This window comes from Nomascus leucogenys, chromosome 12 (assembly GCF_006542625.1).
Source record: "Nomascus leucogenys isolate Asia chromosome 12, Asia_NLE_v1, whole genome shotgun sequence".
NCBI lineage: Eukaryota > Metazoa > Chordata > Mammalia > Primates > Hylobatidae > Nomascus > Nomascus leucogenys.
In genome coordinates, this window is record NC_044392.1 from 2732446 (window position 1) to 2750874 (window position 18429).

The 18429-nt window shown below is 43.8% G+C and overlaps 1 protein-coding gene across 13 annotated transcripts in view; it reads right to left on the reverse strand.

Moving 5' to 3' along the window:
• The window catches only part of CSMD2 (CUB and Sushi multiple domains 2), a 675146-nt gene that overhangs the window by 79054 nt on the left and 577663 nt on the right, over positions 1-18429 (reverse strand). For 12 of the 13 annotated variants that reach the window (XM_030823365.1, XM_030823367.1, XM_030823372.1 and 9 more), the window contains 6 exons: positions 18062-18247; positions 17056-17250; positions 14902-15075; positions 13121-13294; positions 4787-4960; positions 3224-3412 (listed from right to left, as the gene is read on the reverse strand). In XM_030823365.1, the coding sequence (XP_030679225.1) occupies positions 3224-3412; positions 4787-4960; positions 13121-13294; positions 14902-15075; positions 17056-17250; positions 18062-18247 (1092 nt within the window). The remainder of the gene's footprint in view (positions 1-3223; positions 3413-4786; positions 4961-13120; positions 13295-14901; positions 15076-17055; positions 17251-18061; positions 18248-18429) is intronic. The other variant, XM_030823376.1, reaches the window with a different exon arrangement.

Genomic DNA, 18429 nt, shown 5'->3' on the forward strand with positions numbered 1-18429 from the left:
GCTGTGTTTGAGAGACAGCAAGGAAGCCAAGGATGCTGGGACTGGAATGAGCCAGGATAGAATGGAAGAAGACAAGGGTGGAGAGGTCACTATGAGCCAGATCGTGGCATGAAATTTGGATTTTATTATGAGCATCTTGGGAAGCCACTGGAGTTATATGATCTGATTTATATCTTAACAAGATGATACTGGCTACTGTGTAGAGAAAGGACCAGGTGGTACAAGAAAGAGGGAGCTGTTGCAGTAGTTCAAGGAGAGATGATAATGTCTTGGAGTCTGGTAGGAGATCCCTGTAGACATCACATCCAGACAGCCCACAGGGCATAGCACAGAGGCAGAGACCACAACAGGTGACCAAGTGGTAAAACCCGGGTTGGGCCAGTGCTGACCCTGATGATGAATTTTGGTAGGCACTGGGATGGTAAGAATGGGTCTTAGGCATCTTCACTGCTCAATGTGGTCTTCATATGGGTCAAACATTGTTCTAAATGCTTATGGTAGATTATCTGCAAAGACTGCTGCTACTAACAATTCCTCCCATCAAGGAGTGGAGTCTGTTTCCCCTTTCCCCTCCCCTTGAATCAGGCTGGCCTCGTGACTTGCTTTGAATAACAAAATATGGTGGAAGTGATGTTGAGCCAGGTTACATCCTAAGAGGCTTGGCAGCTTCTGCCTTCGCTGTTTGGAGTACTATACCACCATGTAAGGAAGTTTGGCAGAGACTACCGAATGACAGGAACCATATGAGGGGAGGGACCATGGACCATCACAATGCCCAGCTGACAGCCAGTGCCAAGATGTGAGTGAGGCCATCTCGGATCTTCTAGGCCCACCTGAGCCACAACAGCCAATAACATGTGGGGCAGAGATGAGCTGTCTCCACTAAACCCTGCCAGAATTGCCAATCATAAGCAAGAAAATGGCTGTTGCGTTAAGTCACTATGATTTGTTACACAGTAAACACATAAAAAGATACTTAACATGATTCATCATTAGAGAAATGCAGATGTAAACTACAATGAGATAGCACTTCGCATCCACTAGGATGGTTATAATAAAAATGATGAACAATAACAAACATAGGAAAGAATATGGAGAAATTGTAATCCTCATACACTGCTGGCAGAAATGGAAAATGGTGCAACCACTTTGGAAAACAGTTTGGCATTTCCTCAAAAAGTTAAATATAGAGTTCCTACGTGACTTGGCAATTTCTCTCCAAGGTATATGCCCAACAGAATTGACAACGTGTTCACACAAAAACTTACACACAAATGTTCAAAGCAGCATAATTCATAATAGCTAAAAAATGGAAACACAATAGTCCCAAAGTGGAAATGTTTATAATAGTCCCAGTTCATCTATCAATTGTTGAATGGATAAACAAGATGTGGTATATTCATACCATGAAATAGTATTTGGCCAAAAGGAATAAAGTATTGATGTATGCTAAAACATGGATGAACTTTGAAAATTTTATGTTAAGTGGAGGTAGCCAGACACAAAAGACACACATATAATTCCATTTATATGAAATGTCCAGAATAGGTAAATCCATAGGGACACAAATCACTTAATGGCATCTAGAATGGTTAATCCTTTTCAGAAGGTTTTCAATATACTCTGCCCAGATCCATCAGAGGAATACACTATATTATGATAAAAGCTGCATTTTACTAGAAGAAAAAACAATTTGAGCCCACTAGGGGCTCTGACTCTCAGCTGGCACCACTGTACACAGGTGGTGTCCATTTCTGACCCCAAACAATTTGCTGGTCATAAATGGGATTGGATGGCCAGGCCAGAGTTCTTAAGCAAGGAAAATATAAGCAGTGAGAAGCTATACCAGGCTCCTGTTAGACCTACAGGCACGAGGGCATAAAAAAATGCAGTTGTCCAGACTGGAGGGCCTACAAAATGTATATAATCTGCCAAAGGTAGGTGGATTGCTGCATGGCCTTAACTGCATATCTAATACTCCCTCTTGAGTGCATCTTCACCTCTGCTTCTCAGAAGATGGGGGAGAGAGAAATCTATGTGGATTCACCTTTAGGAAACAGAGGGGAGAGCAGGAAACCAAGGGGTTGCTCTTCTCATAAGGACGTGTAAGGCCAGGGACCAGATGTCAGGTGATAAGGTTTGGCTGTGTCCCCACCCAAACCACATCTTGAATTGTAGTTCCCATAATCTCCACGTGTTGTGGGAGAGACCCGGTGGGAGGCAATCGAATCATGGCGGCAGTTATCTTCATGCTGTTCTCATGATGGTGAGTGAGTTTTCATGAGATCTGATGGTTTTATAAGGGGCTCTCCCCCAACTTTGCTCAATTCTTCTCTCCCCTGCCACCATGTGAAGAAGGACATGTTTGCTTCTTCTTCCACCATGATTTGTAAGTTTCCTGAGGCCTCCCCAGCCCTGTGGAACTGTGAGTCAATTAAACCTCTTTCCTTTATAAATTACCCAGTCTTGGGCAGTTTTTTATAGCAGTGGGAGAACAGACTAATACATCAGGATTCTCAGCACCTCCCCAACTCCTTTTAAAAAACATGTTGTCCCCATATCTTTTCCTAACAATAATTAATGTGGTCATTGTTTATTGAGTAGCTACTATGTACCAGACACTATGCTGGCACTTTTAATAGACTTTTTTTCTTTAATCCTCTAATAACCCCATGGAATAGGTGCTGGCATCATTTTTATAGATGAAGAAACTGAGGCTCTGAGAGGTTACTGAATTTTTCCCAAACCACACTACTTGTTCAGTAGCAAAGCCAGAATTCCAGTCCAAGTTGGTCTGCCTCCAGAGTCTGTGGCCTTTCTGCTTCAGTCCTTTAAAGGGAAGGGGTTCATGTGCTGTCTTTCTGGAAGGGCAAGGAATGGGTAAAGTTGGGAGATGATGTCCTGCTAGGCAGCCAGTTCTGAAAAAAGGGAACTCTAAGCTGAAGAGGGTGGTAACTCTAGAGAGGAAAGGGACCAGGCCTCTAGCTAGGAAAGTGAGAACACAAAAATTGGTATGGCAAGTCACCCAACAGGGGCTCAAGAAGGAATCTGAAATCCCAGGAGTAGCCAGAGTGACTGTCACCATAAGGCAACACATACATGTGCAGACACACACACACACACACACACACACACACACACGCGAGCGCATGCACAGATGGGAGGACTGTTCTTTGACAGCGGCCACCCCATCAGTCATTTTGAGCAGGTGACATCTACTTACAGAGACACTGGGGGCGGGGACGGTCCCATGTGCCATCTCCCTGGCAGCTGAGCACTGGGGTGCCCAGGAGGTAGAAGCCGTGGTTGCACTGGTAAGACACAGTGGTGCCGAAGTTGAACCTGTGCGGGCCGCTGGCGTGGACCTGACGAACACTATTTTCTTGGTGTCCAGGATCTGTACAGTTGATGACTGCAATTGAACAGAAGTCCAAACAGGCATGGATTCCCAGTATAGCAAAATCTTCCGAGCAAAACTAGGCAATGAAGCAGACCCTGTCTGGAGGGTGAGCTGGTCCCGAGGTTGCTGGACTTCTCCCCTCACCTTGGTTACCTGGTCAGAAGAGTCATCCTTCCACGTCCAGCTACACATCACCTCCTTAGAGAACCCTTCCCACCTCTTCCCAGATTGATTACTCCCTTTCTGGTACTCCCTTGCACAAATCGCTATTGCTGACTTTACCAGACTGTGCTGTGACTTGTTTGAACACACGAGTCCCTTGGGGACATGAATGTCTAGTCTCCATGTGTCTGATCCTAGCACAATGTGCCTCCCACAGCAAAACTTGTCAATTGTAAAACTGATGCATTTGAACTGACTTGAACAGGGTTGGGCTCTTTTGAAAATGGTTATAATCACTTTTATGAGTATTTCAGGGACACATTAATATCCTAGGGGATACATTTGACTTTAAAATCTTAAAAGTGTTTCCAAAGCAGCTTAACTCAAAATCAGGATAAGATTTTAGAATAATGACAATATTATTCATAACCCATGACTATACTTTTCTTTCCAAACATCTTCAAATCCATTATCTTACCTGAGTCTCAAACTCATCATATGAAGTGGGCAGGAAGGTATTTTTAAAAAATCTTTGATAAGCCTTTAAGGATTTTTACTTTTGATGAGGCTCTCTGAGGCTTCACTGCTGTCAAAAGCCTCTAAAAGCGTTAGAAGCTATTTCCTAAATACTCCAAATGGAGCCAGGACATTCTGTATTCTCTCTGCCTTTTGAGTCTTTGGCTTCCTCTCTGTGTATTTCCCCCCAGCCCTCACCCCCTTTATCTCAACTCTTGGGCTCTCTGCTTTTTAACCCTCTGCTTTTTCATCAAGAATGGGGATCTCTTCAGTGTGGTTCCAAAGGAGCTGCGGCAGCCATTTTGCAACCACAAGGAAAGACCAAGATATTGCTCCTGATCTCATGGAGCAGCTGTAGAAATAATATTACTTCTAGATTTCTTGTTTATGTGAGAACAATAAACTTTCGTTAAAAAATAATGGCGCTTTATAAGATAATGATATATTATTTGTTCAATGAAAGATGAAGAAGAAGACTTGAAAGATAAAACTAAGTTTTGCTTTCCTTATATAACCCATGATGATGAAACTTTATGTGGCTCTATCTAAGGGTTGAGAAAGTCCTCATTTGGGACCCTTCTCTGCTCCATCTTCCCTATCTGGGTCAGAATGATGCCAGAATGATTTCACTGGCTTCTTTTTCTGAGCTACAGAACCGCATATGGCAGAGATGGTGGGGACTGGAGTGGGAGAGAAAGGGTGACTCACTTCTGCAGGTGGGCAGCATGTCACTCCATTGCCCGCTGGCCAGGCATTGGGACCTAGCAGCCCCCTCAGCCATATACCCAGGGTTGCAAACAAACTTGACCACATCGTTGAGGTTAAACTGGTTGCCCTGAGTGAGGCCGTTGACAGGGTTGCCCGGGTGTCCACAGGTAATTGCTGTAACCAAAACAGAAGATAGGTAAGCCCTCCTACTTTTCCACACCCCTCAAAATTTATCCACCTCTCACCTGGCATCTTTTATGCCATCAGTGAAGTTCAGCCCTAAGTCTAACTTCAATCTCTTTTGCTATAAAACCTTTATAAACTGAAATTGTCAGGGGAACATTCTGTCCTCCTTGAAGATATGTCTGTAGCTTGGACAACTTGAGATCAATCATTCCATGACTTCCCATAGGGTGTTAGGGCTGGATGTGGTTCTCTGTGGTCTGAGCGGTCAGTGCTATCTTATTTTCCTTGCCTCTGATGCCCTCAGCTCCCCACATCCATTCTTAATTGCTGGGTATACTGATGGCCAACTGTCAGCTGATTTAGGCCCATCCTCATTCCTGAGGCAACCTTGTAGAATCTGAGTGAATACTAACCAAGACTGGTGCAGAGTTCAGTCACCCTGCTAGACCAATGGCCCAGGCAAACTGGGGAAGCAGAGCTGCTGTTTGGAGAGAACCCACTACCTCCCATTCCTTCCATGGGAAGGGAGTTCAGTTAGTGCACTTCGATCTGTGCAACTTGGGAAGAATGAGCTGACACGTTTGGCTCAGCATCCCTTCTTCTTCTAGGGACCTGGTTGTCTGCAGGGAGCACTGTTCTCAACTGCTGTCAGGTGTTGAGGAGGTAGGCTATCCCCGACATTGCAGGGCTGCATGCCCCACCGCAGTGTTGCCTCTGTGGGTGGGTGAATCCATCTCATCCTGGGTTCATGTAGCAGCCTCCATCTGACTCTCACATTAAGCTCCATTTTCCAACTTAGCCTTTATTAGTAAGCGAGGTAATATTTGGGCCTCCACCTACCAGTCTGTTTTACTATTTTGTTCAGACATGAGCAGGGAAGAGAAAAGAGATGTGGTATTTGCAGGCCACCATGCTTATCCCTGCATCCTTCTGATTCCCCCTTCCTCCCAGTGGTATAGCTCACTCCATTTGGCTGCACTGGCCTCTTGGAGGTTTCATGAATATACATAGCAAGTTCCTGCCCCAGGGCCTTTGCACTTGCTTTTTTCTCTACCTAGGACATTGTTCCTGCAGATATCCCTTAACTCCTGCCCTCTTCTTCTCAGGTCTCTCCTCAAATTAACCATGTCAGTGAGGCCTTCCCTTAGTCCCTAGTGGGCCAGCATTGCCAGTATTGCCAGGTCCCTTGCTCTGCTCAACCTCTCTCCATAGCACTGTCACCAACCAACACACCACAGCACTTCTGCATTTGTTTATTGCTTATCACCCTTCAGCTGAATGCAAGCTCCTTGAGGTCAGGGACTTGGTTTTGCTTATTGCTATATCCTTGGTGTATGTACCAGTGCCTGACATTCAGCAGGAGTGTGATAAATATTTGCTGAGTGAATCAGCAAATGAGTAAGTGCATGAATGGATGGATGCCTAGGCTTCTGCTTTGATCCTTAGTCCTTAGTTCTATTTCGTCCCAGCCTGGCACCCTGGTCTCATGGGGTTGAACTCCCACCTGATGCTTTTGCCAGGCCTCTCGCTTTGTTCTGGGTTTTAATTTGTGGGAAGATGAGGAACCATAAGGGATTTTCTCTTTGCCCAATACTTAAATCCGTGAGGATCCCACCTAAGACCCAAATGGTGATAATGGGGATGGGGGTGTAAGAGGAGGAAGCACCCAGTCTTCACTGTGGCCAGATCTGGTGTTTTCTGGGCTAGTTCTCTTTTGTAAACCTCAGTAGTAGCAACCATGACTCCAGCGGAGGGAGCCAGGGAGAGCAGGGGACATGCCGTTAGTGGACCACAGGGGTTTAAAGCAGCCTGGCATGGTGAGATGAGAATGAACTATGAAGGCCAGCAGATCAGGATTTTGGCTCAGCTCTGCCCCTTCCTGACTTTGGGTCTAAGGATAATTCACTTTGAGACTTGGTTTCTATAGCTGCAAAGTAAGAATTTTGATGAGCATTTCACAGGGTTGCTTTGAAAATAGACTCAATTCATGTAATTATTTATAATCAAATGTCTACTGAATGCCTTTTATGAGCTAGGTACTCTGCTATGGAGTGGAATATACAAAGAAGAACATGAAATGTTCTCTGACCTCAGGAAGCTCATTTCACAGACTTGCAGGCGGGCAGGCAGGGAAGCGGCTGTTAAACCCAGCGGGCTGGTGCTGAGATAGAGCCCAGTGCAGAGGACCGTGGCTTTTACCCTCCTTTGGGGAGAGAGTGGGTCAAAGAGGGTCCCACAGAGAGTGGCATGAGGTCTGATCTAGGTCTCAAGGGCGAGTAGGGCTTCGCCAGGTCAAGAAGGTAGTGGGAAAGCAGGGATAAGCATCGCAGCATCTGTAAACCCCTGAAATTATATGCAAGGCACTGGGCAGCCAGCTCGGGATAGGGTCCATTACTTTCACCAGATTTGGAAAAGGTCATGATGCCCCTTCCCTGAAGGTAGAAATCACTCATATAAAGAGAGAGAAGAGTGTTGAGGATTAAAACCTTTGGGAATACCACTTTCTGAAGGGCAGATGTTAAAAAAGAAAAAACCTATAGGAAACCGAGGAGTGATCAAAAAAGCAGTAAAGCAAAAAGCTCTACAGGAGGGGGTAGTTGTCACAGAGCCAAGAGCCTCAAGAATTGTCAGATATCCCTGATAGATCAAATAAGATAAAGATGAAAAGGTGTTCATCGGATTCATCAATAGGACCATTGGTGACTTGCAAGTGTCCCCTGCCTGGTTCAGGCTCTTACCCACTGCTTCCCACATATTCCCAAGCCACAGGCCCTGGACCAGGACCAGCAGGAGGAGAAGCTGCTGCGACCAGGTGTCATCTCTGGTGCCCCCGTATAAGTTCTTCATGCTCTCTTTAGGTCCCAGGCTTTCTGGCTGCTTGGAAGCTTTGGCTGACACTTCTCAGATTCCTGCTCTGCAGCTCTTGGGTAGCAGAGGCTCTGAACATTCTAGAACATGGCCTAGGACCAGAGGTCCTGTTGACTGGGATGGAAGTTCTTTCTGGCTAGAGCAGAGAAGTGGCCTTTGCTGCTAATGAGAGGGGAGAGGTGGAGGCAATCAGTGTAGGCAACTCTCTCAAGCAGCATGGCCATGAGATGGTTAATTTCACGTGTCAGCTTGGTTAGGCCGTGATACCTAGACATATGGCCAAACATTAGTCCACATTATTCTAGATGTTTCTGTGAAGGTATGTTTTAGATGAGATAACATTTCAATCAGGAGGCTTTGAGTGAAATAGATTATGAGCCCCTCCATGATGTGGGTGGGCCTCATCCAATCAGTTGAAGGCCTCAAGAGAAAAGGCAGCCTGCCATCCCTGGAAGAAGAGGGAATTCGGCTATCAGCCTGCCTTCAAACTTGAACTGTGATTCTTTCCTGGGTCTCCAGCCTGCCAGCCTATGCTGCTGATTTTGGACTTGCCAGCCTCCACAATTGTGTGAGCCAATTCCTTAAAATAAATTGCACTCTCTCTCTATACACACCTCCTATTGGTTCTGTTTCTCTGGAGGACTCTGAACTAATACAGGCTGCCATGGGCAGAAGAATAAGGCATCATTAGGAGGAAAGCAGAGGTCCTGATGAGGCTTGAGCACTTAATAGGCTTTTGAGCACATTTCAGGACAACTAGACCTAGTTTCCTAAGGGCAGAGATGATGTATGACATATTCAATTCATGTTGATCCTCAACACCTAACACAGGGTCTGGCATATAGTAGATACTAAGGGAATCTTTATTGAATATGGTCTTAGAAGCTGAGGGAAACAGAAAGGGAAGGTCCATGGTAACATAGGAGAGGATTAAGAATAGACTAAGCTCACTAAGGGGGCAGGAGGGAAGGAGATCCAGAGACTGGTAGAGGGATCAGCCGTGGGCTGGGAGAGAGATTCTTCTACCGAGGTGGGAGAGAAGGGGCAAGGATGGATGTACACAGAGTAGATGTGTAGGTGGGGAAGCTGAAAGTAGGAGAAGCTATTGTCTGATGGCTTCTATCATCTCTGCAGCATAGAAAGTGATATTATATGATTAGCTAACAATTGTTGGGGCTTGCAGTCATTGTTTCACTTAATCCTCACAACCCTATGAGGTAGGCACCACCATTATGTCCACAGAAAACAGAATTTCAGCGGACTCAAGAGATTTGTTCAAGGGTCACAGTTTCTAAATGGCTCATCTGAGTTTTGAACCCAGCTTCTCTGATTCCAGGCCATCTTAACTGTTTAACTTAGGTATTTGCTGAGAATGTAGGTAGGGGCGATGGAATATAAGTCTTCAGAAAGGAGGCAGAATTGTAAAACAGCTGTGTGGAGAAAGGGCAAGGGAGCTGACTGAGGAAATGAAGAGGACAGCTGGGAAATGTTGAGAGTCTGGTTGACATTGGACACGTTGACTTTGTATGTACTGGCAGCTAACACAGTGCCTAGCATAGAGTAAACACTTACAAATATTTGTTCTTTCATTCTTGCTTTCCTCCTCCAGATAATTCCCAAACCTCTGTGCTCCAAGAGAGAATGGGGCTTAGCGTAAGAGAACCTGGATTCTGTAATGTGATGGTGGCATCATTACTACCACCATTACCATCATCATCATCATCATCATCATCATCATCATCATCATCATCACACAACAACTGCTGCTTAACATCTGGATCAGGCACCGGTCTAACTATCTTATGTGTATTAATTTATGTAATGCTCCCAGTAGTCTTTGAGGTGCCTGCTTTTTTACAGGTGACAAGACTGAGACCTGATGAGGTAAATCGACCTACCTAGAGTTACATAGCCACAGCAGATCTGGTGGTAGAGCTGAGACGTAAACCCAGGCAATCTGGGTCCACACCTGAGTGCCTAACTACTTCACTCACTGCCTTTGAATATGGTCCAGTCTAACATTCAATGTCTAGGCCAGGCAGACACTCTCCATCCAGACCCCGACAGTCTCTATTATTTATTACCTAAATCTCTTTGTATACACCGTGCACCAATTTCCTGAGGGCATCTGCATGCTCTTCTGGGTGAAACTAAACATGTTTTATTTAGACACATCTGAAAGAGTGACTGAATATAGATGGATCTTTATTTTTTTATTATTTTTGAGATGGGGTCTCATTATGTTGCCCAGGCTTGTTTCAAATTCGCAAGCTCAATTGATCCTCTGACCTCAGCCTCCTGAATAGCTGGGACTACAAGCACAAGCTACCATATCCGGCTTGGGTCTTGCTTTCTGTAAACCTTAATAAGTTATTAAGACTAATTTCATGCATTGTTTTTTGAGAAGTTCTCATTATTTTATGGCCCTATCCCATATATAAAAAGCCAAAAGAAGAAGAATTAAAATAAAAAACCTGCCTTACAAAAATTAAGAAGGCAAACTTGCACTTTACATAAAGGCTCACTTTAGGGAAATTTAAAAAGTGAAGAATTATCCAAATTACTTCCAGGCAGCTAAGCGTAACAGTGGTTGCCTAAATCAAAAACATGCAGATTAACTGGAAGAATAAATAATAGAAAACCCAGGCCTGCAGCCTAACTAGAAGACAGAGAGTGCTACAGACTTTAAATTACAAGTAAGAAGAGAAATATACACCAAGCCCAGGCAGAGTTACTTCTCACGGTTCTGTTGCAAGCTTTTGTGGAGAGAAAGACTGTATGAGAAAGAGAAGAGAGGAGCAGGTGAAGGGCTTAACACTGATCTAAAATCACTGCCAGAAGGAGAAAATCCACCTCATATACGAATATATTGAAAACAAATCTTTGTATGTCAATATACAACCACAGAAAAGGGACATAAAAGTGTGTGTGATTCTCCCTCATTGCTTCTGGAAGAAAACAAAGTGACATCCTCTAAGTGATAAAGGGAATAAGAAGCAATGATGGGAAAACCTGGGGTTCTGCAAGACAAAAGAAAAACATGCAAACAAACAAAAAGGAAGGACACACAACCTCTTTCTTACCACACACAAAGCCTTATATTAAAAAAATAAATAACAAAATAAAGGCAAACATCCAAGAGAATCAAAATGAGATAAAGAAGTAAAAACGATCAGAGAGAAAGACTTTGTAACACTGACAGAAGAGGGTACTACTAAACCACACTAAAGCCATAAAATGAATAGAAAACATCAACCTAAATGTATACGAAGCTACTTTAAGAAAAAAATAGAAAAGAATTCAAGCATTTCATCTGATGAAAACCTCCTCACCAAAAACAAAACATGTGAAGCATAAGAAAAATGTAGCAGCATTCTAAACTGAACTAAATATTCTCAAATAAGCATCTGGAGATATTTTAAAAACCACCATGAAAATCAGAAAATCAAAAACTAAACAGTGCAAATGGACAAAAGGTGGAAGAATATAAAAGATAACTGATTGTATGCTTTAAAGAGATAAAAGAAAAAGACAAAACCATCTGAGAAATGAAGACTAAATTATAAGAGGCCCAAGAAAGAATATTCTCAAATGATAATTTAATAAGAGTTACTGAAGAAAGTCAGGCAAAAAATCAAGGGAATTAAAATGAGATAAAGAGGTGAAAATAATGAGAGAGAGGCTGAGAGAGAAGATAGGCAAAGAAGATTCAACATATACATAATCAGAGCTGATGAAGAAGAAGAAAAAAAAAACAGTGGGAAACAAAGCAATACCAGTGTTTAAAACCATAATCCAAGAAAAGTCTTTGGAAATAAAGAAAGACCTGAATCTATATATTCAAAGACCCACAGAATACCTAGGGAAATTGTCTTGGAAGAGTTAACTCTGAAGCACGTCCTAGTAAAAATATAAGACTTTAGGATAAAGGGAAAAATAATCAGGAACCTCAAAAAAATCACCAAATAACCTATAAGAAAAATAGAATTAAACTAATATTATAATTCCAAAAGTCAAATACGTAGAAACAGAGAGTAGAATGGTGGTTACCACGGGTGGAGAAGTGGGGGAAATGGGAGACGGCAAAATTAAGACCGAACTTATCAGTCATATTAATATATGTGAATGAGTTTAACTAACCAACTAAAAGAAAACGATGGTTAAGTTAGCTCATAAGGCAATTTATACTGCATACAAGAATCACACCTAAGAGAATCAGAAGGCTAAAATAAAATGGTCAAAGGTGTAACAGGCAAAATAATTACAGCAGGGCTTGTAAGCCTAATGTCAAGCAAAGTACAATTCCAGCTAAAAAATGTTAAAAGTGGCAAAAAAGTAATCTTTAAAGGCTAAAAACCACAATGTGCAACTAGTTATGAATATCTATGCACCAAATAACACAGCAACCATCTTTATAGAACAGAAACTACAGGAAGTGCAAGGAAAAATAGAAACACACTAATAATAGAAAACTTTAAACACATCTCTCAGAATAAAACAGATGGAGTGGGTGAAAAGTAAGAATGTAAAGGACATAGACAACATAATCAGCTATATCTCATGAATATATAAATAAAACATGACATCCTATATCCTTCCTTCTCAAGTGCACATGGGACATTCATAACAACTGACGAACTATTAGGTCACAAAGATAGCTTCGGTCAATTCCATGAAGTAGAAATATTACATACAATGCAATAAAATTAGAAATGAATAACATAATGAAAAAAAGGGCCTTCCACCTAGAAACAAATCCTTCTATTAAAAATTTTCTATGTAAAAGGGGAAATCAATACCAAAATTACAGAATTTCTAATAAATAATAAACATTTATTATTAGACTCTATAGGATACAATTAAAGCAGTGATCACAGGAAATTTCATAGTCTTGAGCACTTATAGCAATAAAACTCAATAGAAATGAAAGAATGAAAATAAATGAATTAAATTCCCACTCAAAAGCTAGAAAATGAACAAAAACGTAAACCAAAAGAAATCACAAGGAAGGAAATAATAAAGGTGAAAACAGTGATTAATGATGCAGAGAACTGAAAACATTAGATCAACAATGCTTTCAGTTTTGAAAAAAAATTCGCAATCATATATATATTTAAAATAATATATATAAATCATATATATATTTAATATATATATAAATCATATATATATACATATATATATTTAAAACAAACCTCTAGCTAATCTAATTAAGAGAGAGGGAGAAAGTCCATGTTGAATCTGAGCCCCATGACTAGGGAGAGTGGATGACATACTTACGCACACAGAAAGGGGTCTTGCCCGACCAGTGATGATCCTGCTGGCAGATGCGCACAGACATGCCGATCAGGCGGAAGCCAGCGTTGCATTGGTATACCACGCTGCCCCGGTAGCTGTAGTTCTCCCCATTGATGTGTCCGTTGACAATGGGCTCAGGAGTCCCACAGTGTCCAGCTTTGGTGAGGGATGGGGAAGGGAGTACATCAAAGAGGAGCTCATAGAAAATGGAGTGGAGCTTGGTCTGAGTGGCGAGAGACAGGGATGGTGGGGAAAAGGACCAACTATCCCACAACTCATTATTTTTCCCACCTCTCCCTGAGAGTAGCAATCTAGGAGTGACTTCAGGAACCCTCAACATGACAAAAATAGTGTTGAGGACTTGGCACCCCAAATCCCAAGGTTGTACCCCAAATGGCCACTCACTTCTGAGCTTCAGTTTCTGTGTCTCTACACAGATGTGTGCAAAATGATCACTGTTACCTCACTGTCCCCAGGATCATCCCCCCCCTTTTTCTTACCAACCACATACAAAAAAGCCTTCTACAAAAAAACAAACAAACAAACAAAAAATGCCCCCGAAAACCCAAACTCAGGAGCACTTTTTTTTTTTTTTTGAGACAAGATCTTGCTCTGTCTGCCAGGCTGGACTGCAGCGGCACGACCTTGGCTCATTGCAATGTCCACCTCCTAGGTTCAAGGGATTCTCCTGCCTTAGCCTCCCAAGTAGCTGGGACTACAGGCATGCACCACCATACCCAGCTAAGTTTTGTATTTTTAGTAGAGATGGGTTTCACCATGTTGGCCAGGCTGGTCTCGAACTCCTGGCCTCAAGTGATCCACCCGCCTTTGCTTCCCAAAGTGCTGGGATTACAGGCGTGAGCCACCATGCCTAGCCCGGGCATCTTGTTTTTCACTGAGCATCTGCTGCATGGAGGGCACCATCGTCTACATTAAGGCAGTCAAAACCTGGCTGTGTTGAAACAACTACGTAAAAACAGATGGTTTGGCTAAATTCATCTTTCCTTCCTTCTCCTTGACTAGCACCTAGGTGAATTCTATTTATTATATGGGATTTGGGTAAAGTATATTCCTGGCATTTCCACCAGCTTCCTTTGGCTCTCTGTGGAAATAACCTGTGACTGTGTCCTTAATGGGCCTGAGACAGTGGCAAGACAGCACTGTTCACCCCAGGACAGGCCATCCAGTCTATCCTATTAGGTTTATGTGGCTGGGGCCCTCTTTTAGACTCCAGGGGTCCAAGAAAGGCGTGACAGGAGACAGAACCATAGAACCAGGGAGTGGATTAGCCATGGAGGAAATGATAACTTTGTCCTTTGGAAGCCAGGTTGTTTTATGTTTCTGTAATTTGCTTAGTATATATGTATAGATCTATATGTTGTGGTAAAATGTGCTAATAGATAATATAAAAGGTATTTTAGGTGTGTTACAGGGATGTGTCTGCAAATTTGCCAAAAATGGAGACGGGGGCTTCACTCATTATACAAAGGCCAATAGGAAGCGATTGTCTTTCTAACCAGAACGAGAACCCCTCAAAAGCTTGTCTCTTTAGATCTGAAGATCTTCTCCTTCTTTTGGGTGGCCCAGGAGAAGGTGTTCCAGGGTTTTAGTCATGCCTGATGGCCAATAGTTGGTGTTTGGATTAAGCATTTTATGTCAATAGGTGAAATGATACTGTTCAAAGACTGGATCCCAGCTTTGGAAAGATCTCATCTATCTCAAGGAGAAAAACTGGGCAGGATAGGCCTGGAGAGGTCACTTACCAAGGCAGCGGACTTCAGAGCCACTCCAGAGCCCATTGGCCATGCACTCACGCACCCTGGAGCCCACCAGCGTGTATCCGGAATTGCAGGAGAAGATGGCTGTTGCCCCGTAGATAGACAGCGTTCCGATGCGGTGGCCATTGGGGGGAATCGGGAGCTCTCCACAGGAGATGACTAAAATGATCACAAGATGCTCAGTAAGCCAGCCCCAAGAGGAGGGACATGGTTGCTTCTGCTTCGCAAGAACTGTGACAAAAATAAGACCTGTTTAACCTTACTCTGCTGGAACTCCTGACCAGAATATGGGTTGTGATGCTGACTTGTGTCATGTGGCACCTCAACTGGAGGTGTCTCCAGAAGCCCCCGAAGGTTGCTTAAAATGCCCAGCTCCACTGCAGGTGCCTGACTCACCAGCTTTGCAGATAGGGCCCTGGCCTGCGTATTTTTTTAATCCTCCTCAGGTGGCTGAGATGTGCACTGTTGTTAGGAAGAGATGGCGATTCTGTGGTATGATCCTTAGTGCCCTGGGCAGACACTGCTAATCAATTTCCTTGGCCTTCTTTTCTGAGCCCAGCAGCAGCCTCACACTCTTTGTCAACAGAGCGCTGCTGAGAGCCTCTGGCTGATGTATGAGGTGAGGCCTAATCGCCAAGGCTGCACTGAGATGTGAGTGGCTGCATTGTAGTGAGGCTGCCAAACGCTTGGGACTACTCTGCCACATATGTGGTTACATCCCACTGTGCGGTCTGCACCACAGTGTGCAAAGACAGCAGTGTCTTGAATCACGGACATTGGCTTTTTTTTTTTTTTTTTTTGAGACAGAGTCTTGCACTGTCGTCCAGGCTGGAATGCAGTGGCACAGTCTTGGCTCCCTGCAACCTCTGCCTCCTAGGTTCAAACAATTCTTTTGCCTCAGCCTCCCAAGTAGCTGGGATTATAGATGAACACCACCATGCTGGCTTTTTTTTAGTAGAGACAGGGTTTCACCATGTCGGTCAGCCTGGTCTCGAACTCCTGACCTCAAGTGATCCACCCACTTCAGCCTCTCAAATGCTGGGATCTATGCCCAACCTGGATCACAGGCATTGGAAGACACCAGTCCTCATTCCTCCTCCTTCCCAGTCTCAAACTCCCACTTCTCACTGACCACGTCCTTCTACCTCTTTACAATCACTTGCTTCCTCTGTGACATCCGCATTGGTCACATAAATATTATGAGCATATCCCTATCGTAGTGCATGCTGCGATGAGCCACTCAGAGCCCCTTTTAGGACTGAGGGACTTATTTCCCCAGCTGCTGGCAAACAACCCTTGGCTGGCAGCCCTTTTCAGATTGCTGTGATTGAGGAGTCCCTTCACCTAGGAAGGTCATGTCCCTTTCCTAGGCCAGCCTGCATCCAGTGGCTGGTCAGTGTGGCAGTATAACAGTTCCCTTGCTCCAACTTGTGACAATTCTGAAGGGCCATCCAGAGCTCCCTGGGGGGTGAGCTGAGGCTTTCACGGATACTGCATCAGAGCTCAATTCTCCTTCTGCCCAGTCCTGCTTCCTTCCCTCCTTTCCCTTCTGTAGGTGGTGTTCTCAAGAGCACCCCCTAATAAGCCTCTGTCTCAGAGTGTCTTCCCAGAGATTCTGACCTTTGAAACTGTATTAAAGAACCAAAGAAAAACAACTGACAATGGAGAAGGCAGGCAGGTTTAGGTGACCTGTCCCCTGTGCTACCCTCATTCCTCCTATATACACTCCCATTTCAGGTCTTATCACACCACATTATCATTACTTCTTTATGTGTCTGCCTCTCCAGTAGACTATAAAGTCCTTGTGGGCAGGAACCAAAATCTTTTATCTTCATGCCTCTACAGTGTCTGGCATATAGTAAAAGCCTAATGAATATTAAAGAAATGAATTAGTGGATGCTCATCTGGACAAAGGCAGCTTTTGATAAGACGAGAAGATGCTAAGAAACACTTCCTTAAAGAAGTAAAGGAGTAGGCATTTTCCCAGCTCCTGATTCTACTAGATAAGGGTCTAAAAAGCGGTACACTGCAATCCCTGGTGATACCCCTTTTTCCCCCACCCCAGTTCACTCCATGAATGAGACAGCTTAGGTAGGAGGGACTCTGCCAAACTTGCCCACCCTCCCTTCCTGGGCTTACTTTGGCAGGTGGGCGTAGAGTCCCCGAGGCTCCATTTGCCATTGGCCTGACAGCGGATAACCCTTTGGCCAGTATAGTAGTAGCCAGGGTCACAGATGAGCATCAGCTGGGCCTGGAACTGATACTGTGTCTCAAAAATAAGCCTCCATCGGCCATGCTCCACGCTGATGCTACTGACATCAGGACAAGTCACAGCTGGGGAAATGAGGAACAGAGAGGAGGATTAATTACTTGATTAATTGTGGAAGACCTTGTAAGAGCCCAGATCTAGGGACCTGGAGACCTTAACGCAATAATGAAGAACCCAGGAATCTTCAGTTCTCAGGCAGGTTTGGTAAATGAACAGGTGGGTTGGGTGGCGGATGTGGTAAACCGGGGAGCACAGTTCTGCCAAAAGATTAAAAATTAAAAAAGGGAAATAGTACTCAGTCAAGGTTGATCATTGAATGTTCGAGTAAATAGTACTCAGTCAAGGTTGACTATTGAATGTTCGAGTTACATTTGATTAGATTTTCATTTTTCAAGAGAAGACAGAAGTCTGGATTTTAATGTAAAATTTCTTGATTTTAAAAGATTGTGGAGTAATTCAAAATTTGTTATAAAGCACCGCGTAGGCCCAAAACCAAACCAAAACAAAAACCTCTGTCTTTGGACGGGACATAGCCGAGGAGGTTGCCATTTTGTGATCTGGCCTAAAAGTTGTTGTTTTTAGAGCTTTGGAATCAAGGGACATTCATGCCGACTTTCTGACAGGTTTTCCATCTAAAAGGGAGTGGACCAGGCCATTCCTAAGTTCCATGGTGGTTTGTGGAAACGTCTTAGGGCACAATGGTCATCAATGCTGAGAGCAGTTGCAGCACCTGCCTCCTCTTCTGAAATCCCCCAACCTCCATGTCCATATTTTTTTTTAACTCATTTCTGTGCTTTTAGCTCACTCCTTGTAGGACTCTTTCCAACTGCCTACCTAGCCCTTCCTTACACCCGCCTCCATGGCCTGAGGACTCACGGACACACTGTGGTGGGACATTGTGGTTGCTCCATAGGCCTATGTCCAGACACTCTGCAGTGGCCTCAGCGCCTGCCTGGAGGTGGTAGCCTTCACTGCAGCTGTACACGGCCTTGGTTCCCACTGTGTACTCCTTGCCAAACACCATTCCATTCTTGGGGGCCTCGGGAAGCCCACAGGAAAGAGCTAGCAAAAGGAAAACAAGTCATGAGCATTTCTGGTTTAAGATGGCATTCTGAGAAACTATTTTTATCCTTCCTCCCCTCCCAAGGTCCCAATAAAATTGTAGTAAAAACTAATGAAAGGGTAAAGTCTCATAACAAAAAAGAAAATGGGAGGATCATCAGCAGAGGAGTTTCTTTTTCTTT